The sequence below is a fragment of the Serinus canaria genome, chromosome Z, assembly GCF_022539315.1.
Source record: "Serinus canaria isolate serCan28SL12 chromosome Z, serCan2020, whole genome shotgun sequence".
Taxonomy (NCBI): Eukaryota; Metazoa; Chordata; class Aves; order Passeriformes; family Fringillidae; genus Serinus; species Serinus canaria.
This window is the reverse complement of record NC_066343.1, coordinates 58465693-58486670: the sequence shown is the minus strand read 5'-3', so window position 1 is coordinate 58486670 and position 20978 is coordinate 58465693. Positions and strand designations below refer to the sequence as shown.

The window sequence follows — 20978 nt, the reverse complement described above, 5'->3', positions numbered from 1 at the left end:
CGTGTAATTTTTTTTTATTGATTTATACTAAATGCACCATTTAGACATTTTAGATTTTCATATTCATATAGAATAGGTCTCACTTTGGACTGCTGTTTATAGGGTCACAAGAGAGTGGGCTTTAGTCATACATAGTATTTTTCTGTGGCCGCAATTTGAGTCGGTAACTTCCTTTGAATGTTTAACAACAAAAGTATTATTCCACTTGGGTTGTTATTCAGGCAAGAAAAATAAGTTTTCAAGTCAGTTTCTTAATTAGCCAGCACTAATTCCTGGGAGCAGACAGAGGTCTGAAAAATCAAGAGGAGCTCAGCCCAGGTGCTGCTTGTCAAGACCTAGGACTAATGAGCATTTCTCAGCTTATAGTGTGGCTGGTGAGGGAGGGTGGGATGCACCACCACAATCCACCCCATGACTCAAGTCAGCTTCTCTGGGCATGCTACCTCTGGATACAGCTAGCACTACACAGCCTTAGGACAGAGTGGCAGGAAATCTGCCCCATGGAAAAGGAGCTGGGGGTGCTGGTGGCAGCAGCTGAACATGAGCCAGGGAGTGCCCAGGTGGCCAAGAAGGCCAATGGCATCCTGGCCTGGATCAGCCATGGTGTGGCCAGCAGGGCCAGGGCAGGGATTGTCCCCAGTACTGGTGAGGGCACACCTGGAGTGCTGTGTCCAGCTCTGAGCCCTCCCTGCAAGAAAGGCACTGAGGAGCTGGAGAGAGTCCAGAGAAGGGCAGTGGAGCTGGGGCAGGGTCTGGAGCACCAGTCCTGTGAGGAGCAGCTGAGGGAGCTGGGGGTGTTTGTCCTGGAGAAAAGGAGACTCAGGGGAGACCTTATTACTCTCTACAGCTGCCTGGAAGGAGGCTGTGCCCAGGTGGGGGTTGGCTTCTCCTAAGGAAAAAATGGTAGGATAAGAGGAAATGGCCTCAAGTTGTGACAGGAACGGTTTAGATTGGATATTAGGAAAAAATTCTCCATCAAAAGGCTTGTCATGCACTGGGCCATGCTGCCCAGGGAAGTGTTGAAGTCACCAACCTGGGGGTATTTAAAAGGTGTGTGTGTGTGTGACTCTTGGGGACATAGTTAACTGGTGAACTTGGTAGTACTGCATTAATAGTTGGACTCCCTGATCCTACAGGTACCTTCCAACCTAACGAAGTTTATGCCTATAAAGGGCACATTCAAAACATAATCCACTTTATTGATGTTACATATTTCCCCAGGGTAGAAAAGAGCTGAGAATTTAATGAGATCTGAAATCTGATCAGACCTTTTGTAGGTGCACCCATGCATGCCATTCCTAAACACAAAGATTACCTTAGAATTACCTCTAACCTACTCAGCACACTCATTTCTTGCTCATTCAGAGCTTCTTTTCAGCTAGTTGTGCATTACTTGTATTAGTATCTGGTCTCCCCTCCAACTTCTTTCTTGTCTCCTGATGGTTGTTAGACCTTACATGAGAAGCTGCTCAGCTGCCATATATTGTGCATCCTTGCTGTGAGAGAAAAATATGTTGCACAGGCACAGTTAAACAAAGTTGAAATGCACTCTTTCCCTAGTATTTGCAGAAGCAGAGCACCTCTGGATGTAGAAAGGAGAGAAGTTGGCCCTGTCACTGCTGAGTGAGGTGGTGTAGCTTCATCAGAAGGGATGCAGTTATGCAGATATACACACACATCTATCACGTGCATCTGCACCTGTGTAACTACACTGATTCCTTTGAGAACTGCCTTTTGAAGTGCTTGTGTACTCCTGAGCATTTTCATGTGTGCACGTGCCTGAGCCCAGACACAGTGAGGTGTCATCATTGGTCTAGTTTGGCAGGAGTACTCACAGAGAAGGAATTTGTGTATGTGATTTGTGTTGCTGCATAGTGTCATTCACCAGTACAGATGACATTACAGGCTGCTTCACTGCTGGGATGCTCTCTTTTACACTGTGCATGGAGTCTGGCATAAGAGCCCACAAGGTCCTGGCCCTTGACCAGAAACCCTGGTCCATGTTTGTGCTGTATCTGTTGATTTAGATTGATGTTCCTTGTTGCTGAGTTTAATGAGTGAGGAGGTGACTGGCTCCCTCCATTCACAGTTCAGTGTAAACCAACACTTGGACAGTCTGGATGCTCAGGAAGCTTTAGATCCATGGAGGCTCAAGTCCAGAGCTCCAGGGTAGGAATACCATCCATTGCTCCCATGATACAGGTAATTGCTACGATCAGTAGTAAGATGGTAACTTTAGTGCCTTGTGGTTGCAGCTGTGCTAGGCAAGGCAACTCTCATGGATAAGTCGAGTAGATCTGTGCAGACACAGCGACCTTATCAATACTGGGTATCAATACTGGGCTAGGTATCATACATTTTAAAATGACACTGAAGGGCTGGGCAGAACAAATGTCAGAGACCATGCTCTGTGCAGCCTCAGATGAGCTGTGGTGCACACATTGTGATGTGGTCGTGAAAGCAAGGTTTGCTCTGGTGTCTTTTGCAGTTGGACAGTGCCATAACCTTTGGCCTTACATTGTCAAGGATTAGAAATATTACAGGAAAAGAGAACGAGTCAACTGAAGTTCTACCTCAAAGAAATATCAGATTTTAATTTTGAATGCTCCCTTGATGAATCAGCTACCTTTGTCGTAACAGGGTTTTGTGTATTGGGTTGTAAGATTTTAACTTTGCTTATCTAGATGTCAAAGTACAAAATAGCAAAGATTCAACGGCACAGTGTTTGGGAAGTAGTTTGTAGTACAATTCCACTGTAGTAGCAGTGGAATTCTGTATCTCAGTGGTCACACAAAACAGTGTTTCGAATAAAAAAGTCTTGCTCCTTAAGCTTGTGAGAAGTAATTTGCGAATATTTATTCAATAATTTTATCTTTTGCTAGCAGCTATTCTGAAACAGTCAGATAAGATACCCTGCCAAAGGTCACTCGAAAATAACACAGAGAGCTTATATACCTGAAGTTATTTAAGGCTGTATGAAAGCTTCTTGTAAACAGATGAAATGGATGCTAATTTAAGCTAATAACTGAGTTGCTTTGCTCTTGTATCAATCTGCTGCAAAGATAGTGAAAGTTTTCTTCTATTGCTCTGTGTTAATATCTGGCATATTAATAATAGGAAGCAAGGCATATTCTCACTGCAGGTGAGTCTTAAGCCCATAATAAAATGAGCTTATTGCAAGTATAGGTCGTTGTTAACTGCAGCCTCTTCTCTCTCCTGGCACAACTGAAATAAAGTACGCAGCAATCTTATGTAGAAAGGCTGGAAAATATGCTACTCTTGCCTCCTTGCATAACTAAAGGAATTTATATGTCCTGTGAACAAAGGATGGCATTTGTAAACAGAGCTGACAAGGAATCATTAAGCATAGTTTTATTGTTTTTGTAGCATGACCTGTTTTTAATAATATTGTTTATTAGATGTATTTATTTAAAAATACTATTATTAATTCCAAAATACTTTTAGTGTACATGATGTGTTTTGCAGTCTGAGAATTTATAAAGAGGGGTCTGAGCAAAATAGTGTCAATTTCATCTGTTACATCTTTCTTTCTTCTGCTTTGCATGAGTTTTTTTCTTAGTATTTGACAAAAATGTTATTATTCTAGTGAACTTGGACTAAATTTGCCTGCTCCTTTACTGAGCTTTCTGATGATTATTTTGTTTGCCTTTTTTCTCAACAGTAAATAGTCATTTTACTTCTGCCTCACTATTTAATTAAGAACTATTGTTTTATCTAGGACTCTTGAACTCAGAACATGAATATGAAGAGTACCAATAAAAAAATTGGAACAGATGTTTGACTAACACATTCTTCTGTGACTCAAGATTTTTAAAATATATCGATTTTCAAGAATAACAAAACATGAATAGAAACAGATGTGCATACTTATGCTGTAGATTTATGCTATCAGTACCCTAACAGGACACTTGAGAAGTAAACAGCCTCATTACTTAGTGCTGCCCGTTTGCAGCAGACTGGAGAAAAGACTAATGCCTCAAAACAACTGAAGTGCATGCCCACAGCAGGGAGCAGGGCAAGTTCTGTGTAGGTGGTGCAGCCACTGCTCCTCCTCCCACCCACTGGAGCCGGTGGCCCAGCCCCAAAGTGGCTGCCAAGCCATTACCTCCCACCCCCCCCCCCCAGCCCCACAACTTCCTTTTCTCAAAATCCCTGTCACTTGAAATTGGAGTTTGCTAAGTGAGTGCTTTGTGAAGTACCTTACTTTAATTGGATGTTGCTTTAAAATCTGCCAAGTACTTTATTCTCTAAAGTTTGCAAATAAAAGCTATTTGGCCTCCTGAGAAGTTTGTTGTCTTGTGAGGGTGTTGAAATACTGCAGCCCTTTCAAACACTCGTGAGTGAGTTAAGGGGGCATGACACCATTCCTATGCTGAACTCCCGTCAGCTCTTAGACAACTGTGGGAAGTGCTCTCACCAGACAGAAAGGGGCACAGCTTCAAACCAGACATGTGCCTAACTTTACCTGAGAGGTTAATATGCCGGGGTGCAGGCTGTCCTGAGATGTCCCAACTACAGATTAAGGATGTCCTTTCCCAGGTTCCTGATATTCTCAGGTTATTCAAGTGAGCTTGGGGAGCGTGGAAGAGGGTGGAGCTGTGGTTAGCCCACAGCTCCTTCACTGGGGGATGAGGATTCTGGGAGAGTTGCCCAGTGGGTGCTCAGTAGCAAAACAGAACATCAAAGACTGCAGTGGGCTTGTTTCCCAAATCAAGCTGTCAAAGAAACAATGCTACAATATGGTGGTTTGTATTTTAAAAGTGCTGCTGACTAGTCCAATTGAGTAGTGAGGTCCAGACTTTTGAGTTGGAATGCCTGCTACCAGTATCTTTCTCAACTTCTTGGGTTGTCTTGATTTCCAGGCATTGCTCAACTCCACACTGACGAGTAGCCAGTCTGCTGAGCCAACTAGTATATTGTTTCAGTTTCAGTGTATGACCTGATAGAACTGAAGTTTCTGAGTACTTATTTCTTGGAAAAGTGGCCTTATATTTCCTGGGTTTGTCACTGCTCTGCTCAGAATGTTGTAGTAGCCTAGCCAAGGCTAATTTCTACAGAATTTTCACAACTACATGAGTGACTGTATGTCTAATGGAATTTAACAAAGAAGTAACACTTTTCATAATCACAGAAATATTATGCAAGAGTATCTAGGGATGTCAGAGACAATGAGCATAAGATTGTAATCACAGTTAATGCTCTGGATGTCCACTTAGACCATCACTTTATTATGAGGCAAAAGAACATAAAATACTCTCTAAAATGTTACTATGGCAAATTAGGTCCTAATGTAAGAAATTTCTGTATTGCACCGAATGAGCCCAGCACGATTCTGCAGTGAATCTTCTTATAGCCAGTCTCTGCCAGGTCTGGACATGGACTCTATGTTCTATTTCTGTTACAGTCTTAAAAATTTAACTGAGAGGGTTTGAGTTGGGAGGGGGACTAGTTTTTGTTTATTTTTCCTGTTTGGTTATGTGTTGTTCCCTTTTAGTGTAGGAATTTATGCCAGTGTCAATAGTTTATGAGCTACAGATATTTTTATTTACAAAATATGTTTCTACATCCTCTGAACACAAAAAGGTTTGAACAGTGGGGGATGGTGTCTTTGCTTTGAACCTAAAACTTTTTTGTCACTAGCACACTGCCCAGAAATGCTCATACCCAGCTGTGTTCATGGCTTGCTGCCTTTGCTGCCTGCTTCTCTCTCCCATGACCTTACACCTCCTTCAAACATGCTCCATGCATTTCCTTTCATCTCTAGCTATTTTTTGGTTCTGTTTTATAGCTTGGCTCACAAAGAGGCTTGGATTATTACTTGTCTTTAGGGACTGCATCTCTCTTCTGCTTTTGCTTTTGTTTTCTGGGGGCTTAATTGTTTTACACTTCTGATTAAAGGCTTCTACAGCTCTTGAGTCAGACAAGGTTTCCCAACATCGGATTTGCAAGGAAGGAAGGAAGCAGGGGCGTGTTGAATCATTTTGGGTGAAAAAGAACACAGAGGAGATTAGATTTTGCTATTTTTCACCTTTCTTCCAGCACAAAGGGCTGGTTTTCTGTTTGTATGTACTGTCTTTATTAAGTAAAGGACAATCCTGGAAATGAGCTGTGCATTACATCTCCTGATGCTCTACAGTGAGAGGGAGAGGAGCTGCTTGCGCTCAAATAGGGGTTGACACCATCCTTAGCTCCCGTCCCTTTTTACCTTTCCTGTGCACATTCCCACTTCCCCAGCCTCACTGTCTTGATGCAAAACTACCAAACAAATTGCTGTGAAATTACCTAAGCCTTGGGTTTATTAGCAGGTCTGCTCATTTGTAGATATGGACCAGGCCCCTGATCTAAGGTAGCTTGTTTCTCAGGGACTGAGCTGGCAGTGCTCTGTCTAATACAGATAGAACACGGCTGTGTGAGGTAAATCCCTCACGACCCTGCTTGCTTTGTGGTGACTTGGGGTTTTTTTGTTGCTATCTCCTCAGATAAATTCTTGGATTCATTGTCTCCAGCTTGTGGTTGCTCTTTTCCCATGACTGAGGTCAATCTTGGGAAATTTTGTAAGGATTGATTTTTTTCTTTAATGATAGGGCTAACTAGAGTTTCTCTCTAGAGCCACATGTTGTGCAAGGTACTTGGGTTTCTGTGGCCAAGCCTGAGTTTCACTGCCTTTAAAGGAATTTTTACTCTGTCAGTGTTTGTTTATTTTTGGTGTTTCTATGCTGACATTTTTATTTAAGTTATTCCACATGCTGCACTTTCACAGTCTGACCTTTTCCCTGCATTACAGACAACCTAATTTTAAAGGCAAGATCTCTTATTCTTCAAGCCCATAAAATTATTCAATTTGCTTCCATTTACATATGTGTATCTCTGCATTATCTATCTAAATGGCATTAATTTATATAAATAAGTAAAATGGAGAGGCTCTCTGACACATGCAAGAATGTTAAGAGTTTCACTTAAGGAAGACATCCAGCAGACGGAGGAGTAAAAACACATGCAGCAAATGGAGCATAATGCTAGAAGAGCTGTGCCCTGAGCAGATTCTGGAGACATCTGCTATTACCCTGGGGCTATTTGGCAAGCTCTTGTGTCTGAGGGGAGAAGGTGGGGAGGGAAGGAGGGACACTCTTCAGGTGTATGGCTGAACATAGCAAGTTTTGTGTAATACACGATAAAGCACAGCCAGAGTATGTTTTAAAGTTTATTACAGTGACTCCATTTAGGAAAGTTGACTTAGTACCAAAATAGGCCCAAAATCTGCATGGTGGGGTGGTTCCTGGGGGTGTTTGGTGCACGTGCAGCCATGTGTGTTGTTTTGCCAACATCGCATCTCCTCAAACCGGGAAAACGCTTTTATCTGTTCGAGCAGAAAGAGTTGTGCTGCCGCAGGTTTAGTCCGGAAATGGTCTTCAGGAGCCTCGTGTTTTTCCCCAAAGCACTTGGGTCAGTGGTGATTACTTACCTAGGCAGAGCAGGGCAGTGAGAACAGGCCTGCTCTGTGCTTGAGAACAGAGCTGCAGCAGTGCATGAGAACAGGCTTCCTGTCAGCACACCCCAGCGCATCCATCAGCAGCTCCATACCCCCGTGGGGACAGGGAACCGGTAATTGTCCCTTTCATGTGGAGCCGCTATTGTGAGTCCCATCCGGAGGCATGGCGTGCCAAGCGGGCTCTGGGATACTGACCTGATTGGCAGCAGGCAGGCGATGAGCCTGCCCGTGACCCGGATTTGCAGGAGTGCGGGTGATGGAAAACCTTAACAAGGGTTTCGCTCACGAAGGGAGTGGAAGAAGAGAAACCACGGGGACTTGCTAAACTGCCAGAAAATCCATATTAAAACCATTCAGGAGCCGGTGCTGGAGCAGTCAGCCTGCCGGCTACTACAAGCAACACGTGCTGCCCTCTCCTGGCACGGGCCCGGTGGGCTGAGCCGGTCGCAGCTGCTCTGCTCGCCAGGAGGGCCGTGAGAGGCCAGGGGTGGGGCCGTGCCGTGCCGTGCCGTGCCGTGCCGTGCCGTGCCGTGCCGTGCCGTGCTGCCGAGAGCAGTGGATCTGCAGTGCTCTGGGTCCCCAGGTGCTGCCCAGGCTGCCCCACTGCCCCAACACCACGGTGCTCCCTCGCTGGTCCCAGCATGGGTCTGCTCAGCTGCCTCCCAGCAATGAGTGTCCCGGGCACTCACAGCCCTACGGGACAGTCTCTGAGCAGCTTTATTCGGGATTCTGGTGCCCAGAACCTGCTGCATGGCACGGCAGCCGGGCAACAGGCAGTGCCGGCAGCAGCAGAGAACCAGCTGAGAGCTGCTATGTGGGTCCTGCAGAGCTGTCCTCTCACCAAAACCTGTTGCTGGCCCCTGACCCAGCTAAGTGCCCAGGCTGGATGTGTGACTCAGGAGTCATGACAAAAGGAAAGCCAGGGCAACGCCTCGTACACTAGTGCATGGTACACTTCCATTTCCAGATGAGCCTGGAGTCAGATTACTCATTGGGAAACTCATACTGTATCTCCCGGTTGGGTCACTAGTGCTTTGCCTCCTTGGCTGATCCAGGAATTTCCTAGCTATTTTGTAGGGAGTGGGAGGAATATTTGGCTCTGCTATTTTGTGTGGATGGAGTCTGCTGGGAAGTCAGAAGGGCACTGGATCACTTTCCCATGAATAGCACAAATGACTGGAATATACATGTAAGATGATTTTGCAGAGAGGTTCAGCGTTACTGTGATTATCAGTGGTCAGAACAAAGCAGAGATTCCCCAGCTGCACTACATTACCCAGCGCTGGGCAGGGCTGGCAGGGCCCCTGTGCACCTCTCAGAGGTGCTGTGCTGCTGTCCAGTGCCAACCCTGGCTGGACAGACCTAGCTACTTCAAATATAGAACATGGTTAGGCACACCTCCTGCTCCTGTGCTGCAGACTCTGCTGACCTCTGGCATAGGGATGGAGAACTTCTTCCTTTCTGGAAACAAGCTGCTTCTGGAGTTCTGAGTGTACAGTGCCCAAGTACACGTTTCCTGTCTTGCTCTGGCAGCAAGGAGCAGCCTGTAAAATACAAACTGCTGCCTCCTCTTCTGCACACACTTTGTCCTCCTTATGGGGCTCAACTGCACTAAAGCTCATCAGCTGTGAGCACAAGGGAGCAGGACACAAAAATGTGATGCCTCTCTAGGAAGGTGAAGGGCCTTATGTGAAACAGTGGTCAGTGAACAACTGTGCAGTAAACCAACATTTTGAAATAGGAGTCTTTGCACCCAACACCACCAAGCATTAGCTCATGCATGAAAACACCTGGGATGGCTCTTCTGTGGCAATAATAATTTCTGGTGACGTAAAATGGATCACCCCCTTCCCCACCCCGCTGCCCCCTCAGCTTCGCAGGAATTTCAGTCTATTAAAATGAGGATTTCAGCCAGGAAAGGGGAGCAGTCTTTCTCCAGCTGCCCACCTTACAGCCTTTTGTGAAGGTGACCAGCCTTTGAAGACCCAACTCTGCTTACTGTGATGTTAGTACTTTTTAATACTGAGATCTTAATCTGTGAGGATCCACTATCCATGAGAAATAAAAGAACTAAACCCAGATGAGACCAAGAGTACTGCCAGACATAGCCATTTCATGGAAATGAGACTGTGGGTGGAGAGCATTGTTTCTGTTTCCAGGAGCAATTACAAAGGCAGGATTAAAGTGCATTCACCTGCTGCTGAACGTGGCCACAGGTGCCACAAGGTAGTCTTTTATCCAGCAATGTCATGGTCATGTCTCTCTGTTTCTTGTGTGTGAAGCAGTGGCCCATACTCTTGTTCTGTGGTTACTACTTGGTCAGCATTACAAAACACTGACTCCAGCACAAAAGGTAAATATGGAATTTTGTTTTGGTTTTTTCTGCATATTATGTACTACAGAAATGAAACATTCAGGCTCAGTCAGGTAACAAAGAGGAAGCCACTCAAAACTGACCATCAAAATAAATTGTAGAAAGCAGATTTTATATGACAATACACATGCAGCTTGCAAAAGAATAAAGACAGTGAACAGGTATTAAAACACATTTCCATACAGAGACAGCTTATGCAGCAATTTACAAGTTTAACCTCTGGCCAGAGTATGCAAGCCCTTTAAAGCTGGCATTCAAATTACCACTAGCTTAATTGGCCATACTTACTTTAAGAACATAGCAAAATTTAACTTAATGTTTACATTCACTAGCCATCCAATCCAGCATCAAGGCACTTTCCTTGTTGGTACATCTGTTCCTGTGTCCCACACCTCCGCTCACCTAGATGCATATATTGGCACAGCAAACTGGGTGACCAGTAACTTCTTATCCCCAAATAAAAGCAATTGGTTACTAGACAATCCCTGGCTGTATCAAAGTGTCAGGCTAGATGTGACACTGTAAACAAAACTGGTGTATTAAAAAAAACACGGCAAGTTGACTGGATCCATTAACAAATGTGCTTTGATGATGAAAAGTGATAGGTGTTAACAGTTTCACACTGCAGAGAATGCCCATCTGCCACGCCCGTGATCCCCAGAGAAGAACAGCTGACATTTCAGTCTGAGCAGGAGGATGTGGATGTGGAGCTTTCCAGCCATCAGTCAACAGTTGTGCCATAAGTGTTTTTCATCTATTGTTACAGAAGTGTGCTTCTGCAGAGCAGCAATGACATTATTGCATATATCCCCTTCAGGTTGTCTTTGCACATAAATACAAGTACTGGCTAAGGCTGCATTCTGGGAGGTACTTGCTGCCCATCCTCTGTCTGCACTACAGTTAAGAGGGAGGGAAGCAGACAATTGTTGAAATCTGGCCCTTCATTGTTATTTTTAGGTTTGTTTTATCATATCTGTGGCCTTAGAAATGCATCCTTGCGCATTAAGTCAGCACTGCTTTTATTTTCAAAAATGGCTCAGATTGCACAAGTCCTACAAAGGAAACAACAGTGAAAGCAAATTCACATGTTTTTTAGGGTTTTTTGTTTGTTTGTTTTACTGATGCTTTCACTTTAAAGGAAGAGAAATGGAAATTCATGAATCCAATACAAGATACTTAATTTCAACCTCCTCCAGATTTTTGCACTTATACCTCCACTTTACTGCAGTTTTCTGGATCAAAAGCAAAGCTGAAGATTCGGGTTGGCTGCAGTTCCCTAACAGCTGTTTCATGACAGAAGACTCAACATTTTTATATAAACTTCTCCTTTACAGTATTACAAGCAACTCCTGGAATTTAAAATGGCTATATGTATCCATCCTTGCAGACAGACAAGAGGTTATGGGGATTAAGGAACTCTTACAGTCTCAGTCAAAAGGACTTTTTAACCCAGGTAAAGGAATGCACTCAAGTAACAGTTAATCTCAACTACAACCACTGTCTAATGGGGAAAATAAACTAGAGTATTTAGTCCCATTTAATGCAGATAAATTACAATGCAAAATGTCCTGGAGTGGGGCAGACTACTGACAATCTGAAGTCTTTGGAGTTTCAGATCCCACTGAGAAGTCAATTCCATTGCAGCATTACCCAAGATCCACATCAGTGTATCTGAGACCTGTCTCTAATTAAACTATTACTTTATCAGCAGTGGTGACCCCACATACCAGGCATACTGATGTATGTTTTAACCACCTGACAACGCTCATGATTTACAAAGCTGAAGCTCCCACCCAGGTTACAGAACTTCTCCAGAGCCCAAGAATGAGACTCAGCCCTAGCATGCAAACTTCCTCATCCTCCCAGGGCTAAGGTTTTTCCAGCTTTTGGTACCCTTCTGTACCATTCAAACACATACTTGTCATAAACTCTCCAGGACAAAGTTTAAAAATTTTTTTCCTCTGCTGTGCTTGTACTGCCACGATAAGGTGTAACAGACAGCTTAATTTTCTATAAAAGCATGTGTGAAGCAATCCCAAGATTTTCACTGCAGCAGGAGAGGATATTCCTAGACTATCTGCCCTTAAAGTGAGCCAACACACTCCAGAAAACAATACCAATCATCTCCTGGTCTAACAGAACCACCACAATAGAATTACAAAAGTAATATATTCACTTCTCTTGTAAACAGAGGAGCATTAGCCACCCTGCATTTAAGAAGTTTTTCAAATATGATAATATATTTCTACTAGCCTCCCTTCCCCACCACCAAATTAACAGTCCTTACAACTAGTCTTCCACCTATACCTGAAAAATTCCAGTCCAGGAAATCAAGATGGACATGAAAGTGTCTATACTGAAATGTGACTATAATAATGCCTTTATTTTGTTATGTGCACCAATAGCCATTGGTGAAGGGGGTTGGGGAGGTGGAGGAGGGAGAGAACTTTTTCTTCAGTTACTATATTAGGGCCAAGCTCAGAAAATTTCAGTGGATTGCTATAATTATACTGCAGATACTCTTAAAAACCTTTATGCAACTGTTTGATACACTTAGATTTTTACAGTCCAAAGTACAAAATCTTGTCAAACCCTGAACACTGCACAATGTATTTGGCACATAGGTTTATGAACTAGCTGTATACCTGTAATTTTTATGTATTGTGGCTTCTACAAGCTGTTCACCCATTAGGAGCTCCTGCTTAGTCTTTAGTATTTTAGCCCTAGATAAATGCTCTACCTCAAAAGAGAGCATGTCACTGCCAGCCAGCCAGAACTTTCTCAAGGACTCACTCAATTCTTTGAGTTTATTACCACTGGCCCATAAACAACAATCAAAGATGCCAGAAATGACAGGCCAGAACTCTTGTCAGCACAGATTTTAAGAATCAGAATATCTTAAGCAGCAGTTAAGTTTGAGTGGTCCATGATTAACAGCAACTGAGAAGAAAATCCTTTCCCTTTACAGAAAGGCTAGTAACAACTTAAGGACTACCTGACATTCTCCCTCAAATAACATATGCTATCAAAAGTTAGTATTACTGAATCACAAAAACATACTCAAAAAAATCATCAACATGTTTTTGAAAACATCCAGACCTTTGCAGCACTGTTTAGACTACTGTCCTGCGTGACTTTATGATGCTTGTATCCCCAGTCATCTGTTCTGTTTATGCTGGGTATTAAGTTCTGCACCTTTAAGATGTTTCTGAGAGCTGAAGGGGAGAAGAAGCACAGAGTTTGTTCTCAGGGACTTCCTTGCTCCCCACATCCATCCCACAGACTGTGCTGTCTGCAGCACGGACAGCAGAGGAAGCTCTCCTTTGCTTTTAGTTAACTTTTAGCTGGCTGAGACAGAAAAGCTCCCCAGACTGTGGCTTTTCCTTTTCTTGGAGCTGTTCAGCCCTGTTTTTTCTGAAAACCCAGAAAAACACTGGGAGCTCACACCTGTGGCCTATTGGGAACCAGGAGGTGGCACTGTGCAGCATAGGAGAGGCTGATAAGAGACTGAGCAAGCCAAGGTACACCCCATGACAAGGACTTTCTGAATTTCCCATCTCTTCAGAACACTGAGAGGTTTTAGTGTTTAATATTATTCATTTTTCATGCTTGTGAATACTTTGCCTGTTAAATAAACAGGGTTTTTTTTTTCCACTTTTCTCCAATGAAATCTTTTCCCAAATCAGTAGGGGGAGGGGCTGCTTGAATTTGCTTTTTAAAAGAACCCCTTTGGAAGTTTCCTCCCAAATTTGCCCTAGACCAGGACAACTATGTAGCCAGGTAGTAGCCTATAATACTTCAGAAATGAGAAGATGGATTGAATGCTCTAATAAGCATGCACACTGCTCAACAGAGACTTCCCCTTTTACTTCTAGTTTCTACAGTCACTGTGAAGTTTGCATAGAGAAGATAACTCATCCCCCAGTAAAGTAACTGCTATTTTTTCCAAGAGGAATGTGTTCCAAAAAAGGAATGCCCCTTCAACCTCTGAAAAATGAAAGTCTCTCTGCTGCCTCATGACAGCAGTCTTCATTACACCTTAGCCCTCTAAGAGGGAGTTTAAAGGTGCTGAGGTGCAGTGGGATGAAAAGGAAGATGACTGGTCTGAAGAAAGGGGTAATTATAGAAAGCTGCAATGTAGCCTTTTAATTAAAAACAGTGCCCAGATACAGAAAAATACTGTCAGAAGAAAGGAACTGTGGAATACTGAAATGTTATGAAAGACTCTGCATTCTTTATCAGTTTTAAATATTCCAAACTTCAAGAGGTAATCTTACGAATTTACTCTTGCACTTAATTTTTTGCATAACAAAAGCATAAGACACATGTAAATACATGTACACCCAACCTTCCACGCAAGCTGGCAGACAAGGGAAGATGAAATGATACTGACACAGGCAGGCCTTTCAAGGGCTTTTAGCAAGTGCTCTGCAGAACAGCAGTACCAGAGGTCACAGCACAAAAGGTTTCAGGTGGTCTTAAATACATGGTTATTTTGCTGAAGGAGAAATAAAACATTTGTTTTAGTCTCACAAAACAGCATTTAGTGTTTTGAAATACATTTTTGTTAGTGTCAGATTAGAAAGCTGACTAGCCTATATTAGATTTAGAATTAATTAAAAAAAAAAACTTTAAGAGTGCCATAAAATTTCTGGTTATCACTGAAAAAGGGGCTTATTGTCCTGTAATTTGATTTCTGTTTAAACACTGGTAGAGGAAGTTTCCAAGAAATGTAGCTTCCTCAAAAAAAAAAAAAAAATCCTGTTTGAGCAGGGAAAAAGTGATACATTAAGAAAAAAGTAAGGAATTTTAACAACCACTTCAGTGTGTTTTGTGGCTCATGATTACTAACAGAGATGTACTACCAGCAAAGTTCAAATTGAGAGTATAGGTTTTGGCTTTAGCTCCAAGAGCACCAATGACTTCAATGCTTTGGCTGCTTTTAGTTTCAAGGATGTCCTGCAGTATTAGCAGTGAGATTACAGCACACTAATAGCTGCAGTCTGTCAGGAAGAAGGTCATACTTCCTTTCTCTTGAGCACTGAGTAAAATGGTAAAAACTTACAGCTTGTTACTTGAGCTGTACACATCAAAGGTGCACTTATTAAACAAAGGCAAGTATGATGACAGAAGTCTCATATAATCAAAGAGTGACTGGGGTACAAAGCCTTTAAATAGCTGCTGATCTGTGTTGTCATCTGATTTCCAAATTTTCAAATGAGACTGAATTGCTGTGCGTCAAGTTGCAAGGCACATTTTTTGGGCCAAATTACTCCATAGTTCATGCGTACACATATCTAAATGTAGGTAAAGTATCAGTTACTATAGTAGCATTCAGATTCAAGTGATCTTGGTGTTTTCCTATTTGTACAATGTAGCAAGTTCCATTTAATTTTTATGGGTTTCAAACATGAATTGCAGGTCTGGTAAGCTGAAAATTGAGGCACTGGGCCAAGTCACAATTCAGTAAGTCAATTAAGTCACTGAAAGGTGTATCACACAAGTATTCTTCCACATCAGAATACTGAGCTTCAGTCTTACTTTTGCACAAAGCTACACTGTGCAACTAGAGCTGGCTTTTTAGGCTGCCACGCATCAAAGTGTTTCTTCTGGGAGGTCTATTGGCTGATGTGGATATTTAAAACTTGACCTTTTCAATCGTGTGAAATTTTGTTATGAAGAGATACAAAATGCCCAATGTAGCACAAAGGCTTGTTCAGCTATCCAGATGTAAGGTTTTATGTAGTGCATGAAAGTAAATCTCCAGTAGGTCTGGACTGGAAATTTTCCATAAAAACAGTCCTTATTGTATCTTGTCAATTTGTGTATTTTTCTCTTTGCTTAATTTCAGTTTTTCTATCTGCAGTAAGATAAAAATACCTAGCTTACTTTATCAGAAACACAGGGGAAAATGTGAACAGGCACTAAGGAAGGCCTAAACAGAGCCAGTCTTTTCTCTCACTGAGGCATATAGCCCCCTTGTCTCACAGTCTGTGGGAGATAACTTTTTGGCATTTCATCAACTGAAAGTGGATTTTCTTCCACTGTTTCAGGTCTCACAGTTTGTCCTTCAGTACATGTCTGTAAAACATTTGATACAGCAGCTTCCTGGGTATTTTTTTCCATCCCAAGTCCCAATGGCTGTGAACTCTGACCTGAGATCTGCAGTTGAACAAATCCAACAAGATCTCCCTCACTAGCATGAGTAATCTGCTTTGTTCTTTCAAAGCATGGCCTGTCTGTGTTGGTTTCATCCTGACCACCATTTTGTCTGAAATACTGCTGCCTCTGTGCTGTACTGTCAGCTCCTCCAGCATGATCCTCTGATCTCTCTTCTGAATCTAGCAGGGGCTGAGTTGACTCAGACCTTGAAAAGACTTGCACAGGTGTCTGGTCTCTGTAGCCATTAAGCACCACAGTTGAATACTGTACAGTGCTTGAAGTGTTCTGTGTTGTTTCACCTTCGTCGCTGTCAGAGACACTTTGCCTAGGAGAAGACATGCACGAGGATCCTCCAATACCACTGCTGTGTCCTTCTGAAGTACTTTTCTCTTTTTTAAGCAAGTCAAAGGGTTTTAGATCTTGATCTGAAAAAGACTTCTTGTCATCAGCTTCTATTTCTACAACGCTTACATCTGTAAAGCTGCCTTCTGGGTACATCTGATCTTTGGAACTGATGTTATGCTGAAAGAAAGAGATGGATGTCGCCTAAGAGGAAGGTTATGTTACAAATCAAAAGCCTCAAGAAATAAGAATTTTTACTCACAATGTCTTTGAATTTTTTCATCTAAGTTCTCTTTACTAAGTCTGGCCATATCTCCAAAGCATGTGTTAATAAATGAAGGATACAGCTTTGTTTCCAATACAGAGTCAATTATGAAGCTATTCTAAAGCAATAGTGGATATGTGAGCAACTCTTTGCTCTCATTTTAATTATTCTTAAGAGCTGTAAAGATAGAAGCATTTGCTGTGCAGCACAGGAATATTCTATACTGAGAACCATACTTTACTTCAAATAATGCACTGAACATCAGAATATTTCTTCAAAGAAATTAGCCAAAGTTTGTTGAAAAGAGTTTGCCTGATCATTCATCCCTCATGTGGCATAAATTTTGCTGCCATCTTCTCATTCATGAGGAACTGTTTATAGTCTTCTCTCTCATTCATGACTGAACTGTGCAAACAAGCCACTTCAGGGTTTTAAGAATGGGAATCATGAATTGTTTACTTAATGCTCATTTCCCATGAATGAGCAAAGAAATGAGTACTTGACCATTCCAACAAGTAAACTGAAACTAACTCACAACTTTAAAGCCCGTGCTAGACTGTGAATTTGTGCTAAGAGCCATGTAAATCTAATGCAGAATCTACAGATGCAATGAAGTCTTCTAACCATATTGTATCACATTGTCAATGAATTTAATATTCAGGTTTTTCCTTGAAATCCATGTCTGCTAGAAGACAGAAGATTCCCACTGGTTGTTTTATCTGAAACCTTGCAGACTAGGAAGATACAGGATGCAGAAAGGTGAGTATTACCTTAGCTGGAACTTGAGGAGACCACTGAGCAATGTTACTTTTGGATGGATCAGGTACTATAGGCCAGATATGTTTCTTAATTCTGTAAAGGATTAAAAACAGAATAAAGTCATAAGATGGACTCCCCAAATTCCCTGTTCATAGCAACTACTGCAAAATCCAGAACACCACTCCCTTACATAAAAATGTTGTATTCCAAATAGGAATGCTGCCTGGGTTACTTTTCATCCTTGTATGAAGCTGTACTACTTAATAAAACACAGCACTGCACTGAACTCCTCCACACATTAGATGCAGCTATCAAGGTAACACAGAGTCACAAATGGTAACAGTGAGCTATTTCAAATTCATAGCACTCTAGAATGTACAGAGCTATTACTTAGGTAGTTTATGATGCATGCCAATATGAATACCAAAGGTATTTCATATAACTATGAATACCAATATAACTATGAATACAACTATGAATACCAAAGGTCAAAATCTAAGCTAGCTTCACAAATAAAAAAAGAAAAATGGAAGAAAAACTTACTTTGTAACTTAAGAATATACCATTACTTAAAACCAGAACCTTCTGTTGATACATCACCCCCAACCAATCGAGCTTTGAAACTGATGCAGTTATCCTGCTCTTTATAAACAGATCCAACAACAGATCCTCTGAAGGGGAACTCTGAAGAACACTTCAAGATGGCTTTCCAACTGACATCCACTAAGAACTAATTTTAGGAGCATCAAGGGAGGTCAAAAGGAAAAGGGCATAAAATGCTGTCTTTAATTAGAAAGAAAGGATACTTGGAAGGGGACATAGGAGAGGTGCTGCACCTTGCCAGGGGTAACACTGCAGCAATGACATCTTGGTTAAAGCTACAGACGAGAGCTTTGGGGTGGGGGAGCAGGAGGAGGCAGGCTGTATCCCAGAAGTCAGTAAACAGGCACAGAGTTAATGAAGATCATGATGTCTGCCTTTTTTTTTTTTGTCATAAAGCTTCACGTTTGTTAATGCTGTAATTAAACAGCCCACATAAAAGGAAGATATTTCCAAATCTTCACAAACTAGAGACCATAACTCCATTCACAGGATGACTAAGAAACAGACAGTTTATCCTGATCAAAACCTAACAAAGCTAATCCTAACCATGTCCAGCAAGAAAAGCATAAATTTTCTTGCAGTATTGAATCATAGAACATTTAGTATGTATGTAATTAACAGTAAAAAATTAGTATCAGAAGAGGCCCTGGTTTGTCATGGAAAACACAGAAGTTTTTAACACCAATCAATATATGCATGTTTTAACTTTTTTCCTGCTCTAACTGAAGAATACTTAACTGGGTTGGCATAAATTACTGCCATTTCTATAATGCTTAGAAATATAAGAGGAAGAGTTCATTTGTACTTACAGGTCACGTTTGTTGAAGCAAAACAGAACTCCAAGGAGCACAATCAACAGGAATGCTAGACACACAGGTACAACTATGGCTTCAATTTCTCCTTTTCCTGAAGGAGGTGAAAAGAAGCAGTTATAGTCCACTTTGGCATTTAAAGAACTCAACAGCAGTACATATTTCCTAAAGATAAGGGACAACCTGAAACTGAAATACATCAATGCTCAGCCTTAAAGCTTCACATTCAGAAGAGTCTTTTCACCATAATGAAAAGTGTCTCTTGGTGAAAACATGAAAACCTCTCCCCTGACAATCTAGTGCCTTGCATCAACAAAAAACATGGGCTGATTTAGAAGCTGTAATACTGACAGAGCAAATAATTTTGTAGCTTGGGCAGGTATGACAGTAACATCCTTGCCAATTCATCTGCTGCCCAGGTATTTCAGTGCCCCAGAGGCTCTCATAACACAGTCATGGTCAAATAAGTAAAGTAAACAACATCACTACTCATCCATCAGTTTATTCTGTATATGAAGATCTCCTCTGTCTGCAAACACCAAAGTCTGCATTATTTCTGCAAACACCAAAGTCTGCATTATTGTTATGTATGCCTTCCAATGTTATACACATTAAGTAAAACTTGGAGAATGCTTAGGGAAGAGCAACACTACACAGAAAAAAAAAAGCATCCATGAAATTTAAGTGTCTTCCACAATTAAATTGAGTTAGTAGTGTTGCTGTTACCCTTACATATAAGAAGCACTCTAAAGCTGTTTATTAAACTATTAAAAATGAGTCTCTGTAAAGAACTGCAGAAAACTTTCATAGTGATATGAAAGAATGTGAAAGGACTCTGAGAATGACATATGCTGACTGGTACCTACATCAGCAGATTAAGATACAAGCACACATCTCTACAGCTTCTTCAGCACAGCTTATCAGGATTAAAACAAAGACTCTGACTAGGGGTAGATGACACTGGACACCAAAAGAGATAAGGGCACTGGGTAAATCCTAATGATTCATTAAAGGTCAGGGCAAAACATTATAATCTGAAGTATACATAAAACACATCCAAAACAACATGCTTAATAACATAAAAAGTGGAATTAATGAGATTTGCAGAGGATATCTTGTTCTCTATATAATCAGAAAAATCCTGACTTAACTACCTCTTAGTGAAAGAGCACGAGACAAACCACCCAGGTATTATGAACATTGCAAGTTGACTGTAGCCGAAACTATAAAATAAAATCACCTTCCCCTTCTAACACATCTTTCACAGAGGCCTGATGTACAGTTGCAACATTAATTCCTACTGCTACCAACTGTGCCATTCTGCCTTACCAAATTTTTGTGTAGTAAATGTGAAATCAGGACCAGTCCTGCTTCCATTATCTGTGGATGCCATCATCCGCACAGTATACAGTGTGTCACTGGTTAGAGAGGAAAGGGTGTACTCTGTCTTGGAAGGATCCACTGTCACAACTAAAGAAAAGAAGAAAATTTATACTAGCTTTCTACAAACCACAAACAAATTGCATCTCCACAAAAACAGCAACATTAAGACATGAAGACTTCAGATGTGAAAGATAGTTTTAACAGATCACATAGCAGATGGAAAATACAACAGTCAAAGACTACAAACTTGTACAAGAAATGCTGAGATTCATTTGTTTCTATTTAGGTGTCTGAATTTAGTCTTTTTTCTATATTTCATTTCCTCTGAAATTTTGTCCCCCAGAATGCATCTACAAACTAAACTAGTAGTATAATTGAGATTTAAAGTCTAGCTAGTAAGCCAAATACATAGTGCTAACAAGGAACTGCTAGTACTGACTAGAAAAAAAAAAAAGGTAAGGAATAGTAGATATGCAAAAGTACCTGGCCCTTATAATTTAAGCAAATCTAAAAATTAAAGTTTTGATAGTGCCAGCTGCCTGTAGTATGCCTGCAGGTCACACATGCTACTGAAAACTAAGATGCACTTCAAACAAGATCCTTTACATCAGTAATATATTGATCTACAGCTTCAGAAGGATTAAAAAAAACTCCTCCCCACTTCCTCTTCTTAAGGTTTTACCATAATTAAATGCAGTCAACTCATTTTGTATTTTGAATGGTCTGCCATCATCCTTATATACCATAATTTCATTCTGTATTTAGATG

The 20978-nt window shown here is 41.5% G+C and overlaps 1 protein-coding gene across 1 annotated transcript in view; it reads right to left on the bottom strand.

The window, feature by feature from the left end:
* Positions 1-9975: 9975 nt before the first annotated feature.
* The window catches only part of IL6ST (interleukin 6 cytokine family signal transducer), a 32731-nt gene continuing 21728 nt past the window's right edge, over positions 9976-20978 (bottom strand). Inside the window, exons 13-16 of the mRNA XM_030236764.2 lie at positions 20157-20297; positions 18825-18921; positions 17424-17505; positions 9976-16568 (exon numbers count right to left, since the gene is read on the bottom strand). Coding sequence (XP_030092624.1) covers positions 15843-16568; positions 17424-17505; positions 18825-18921; positions 20157-20297 — 1046 coding nt within the window. The 3' untranslated portion in view covers positions 9976-15842. The remainder of the gene's footprint in view (positions 16569-17423; positions 17506-18824; positions 18922-20156; positions 20298-20978) is intronic.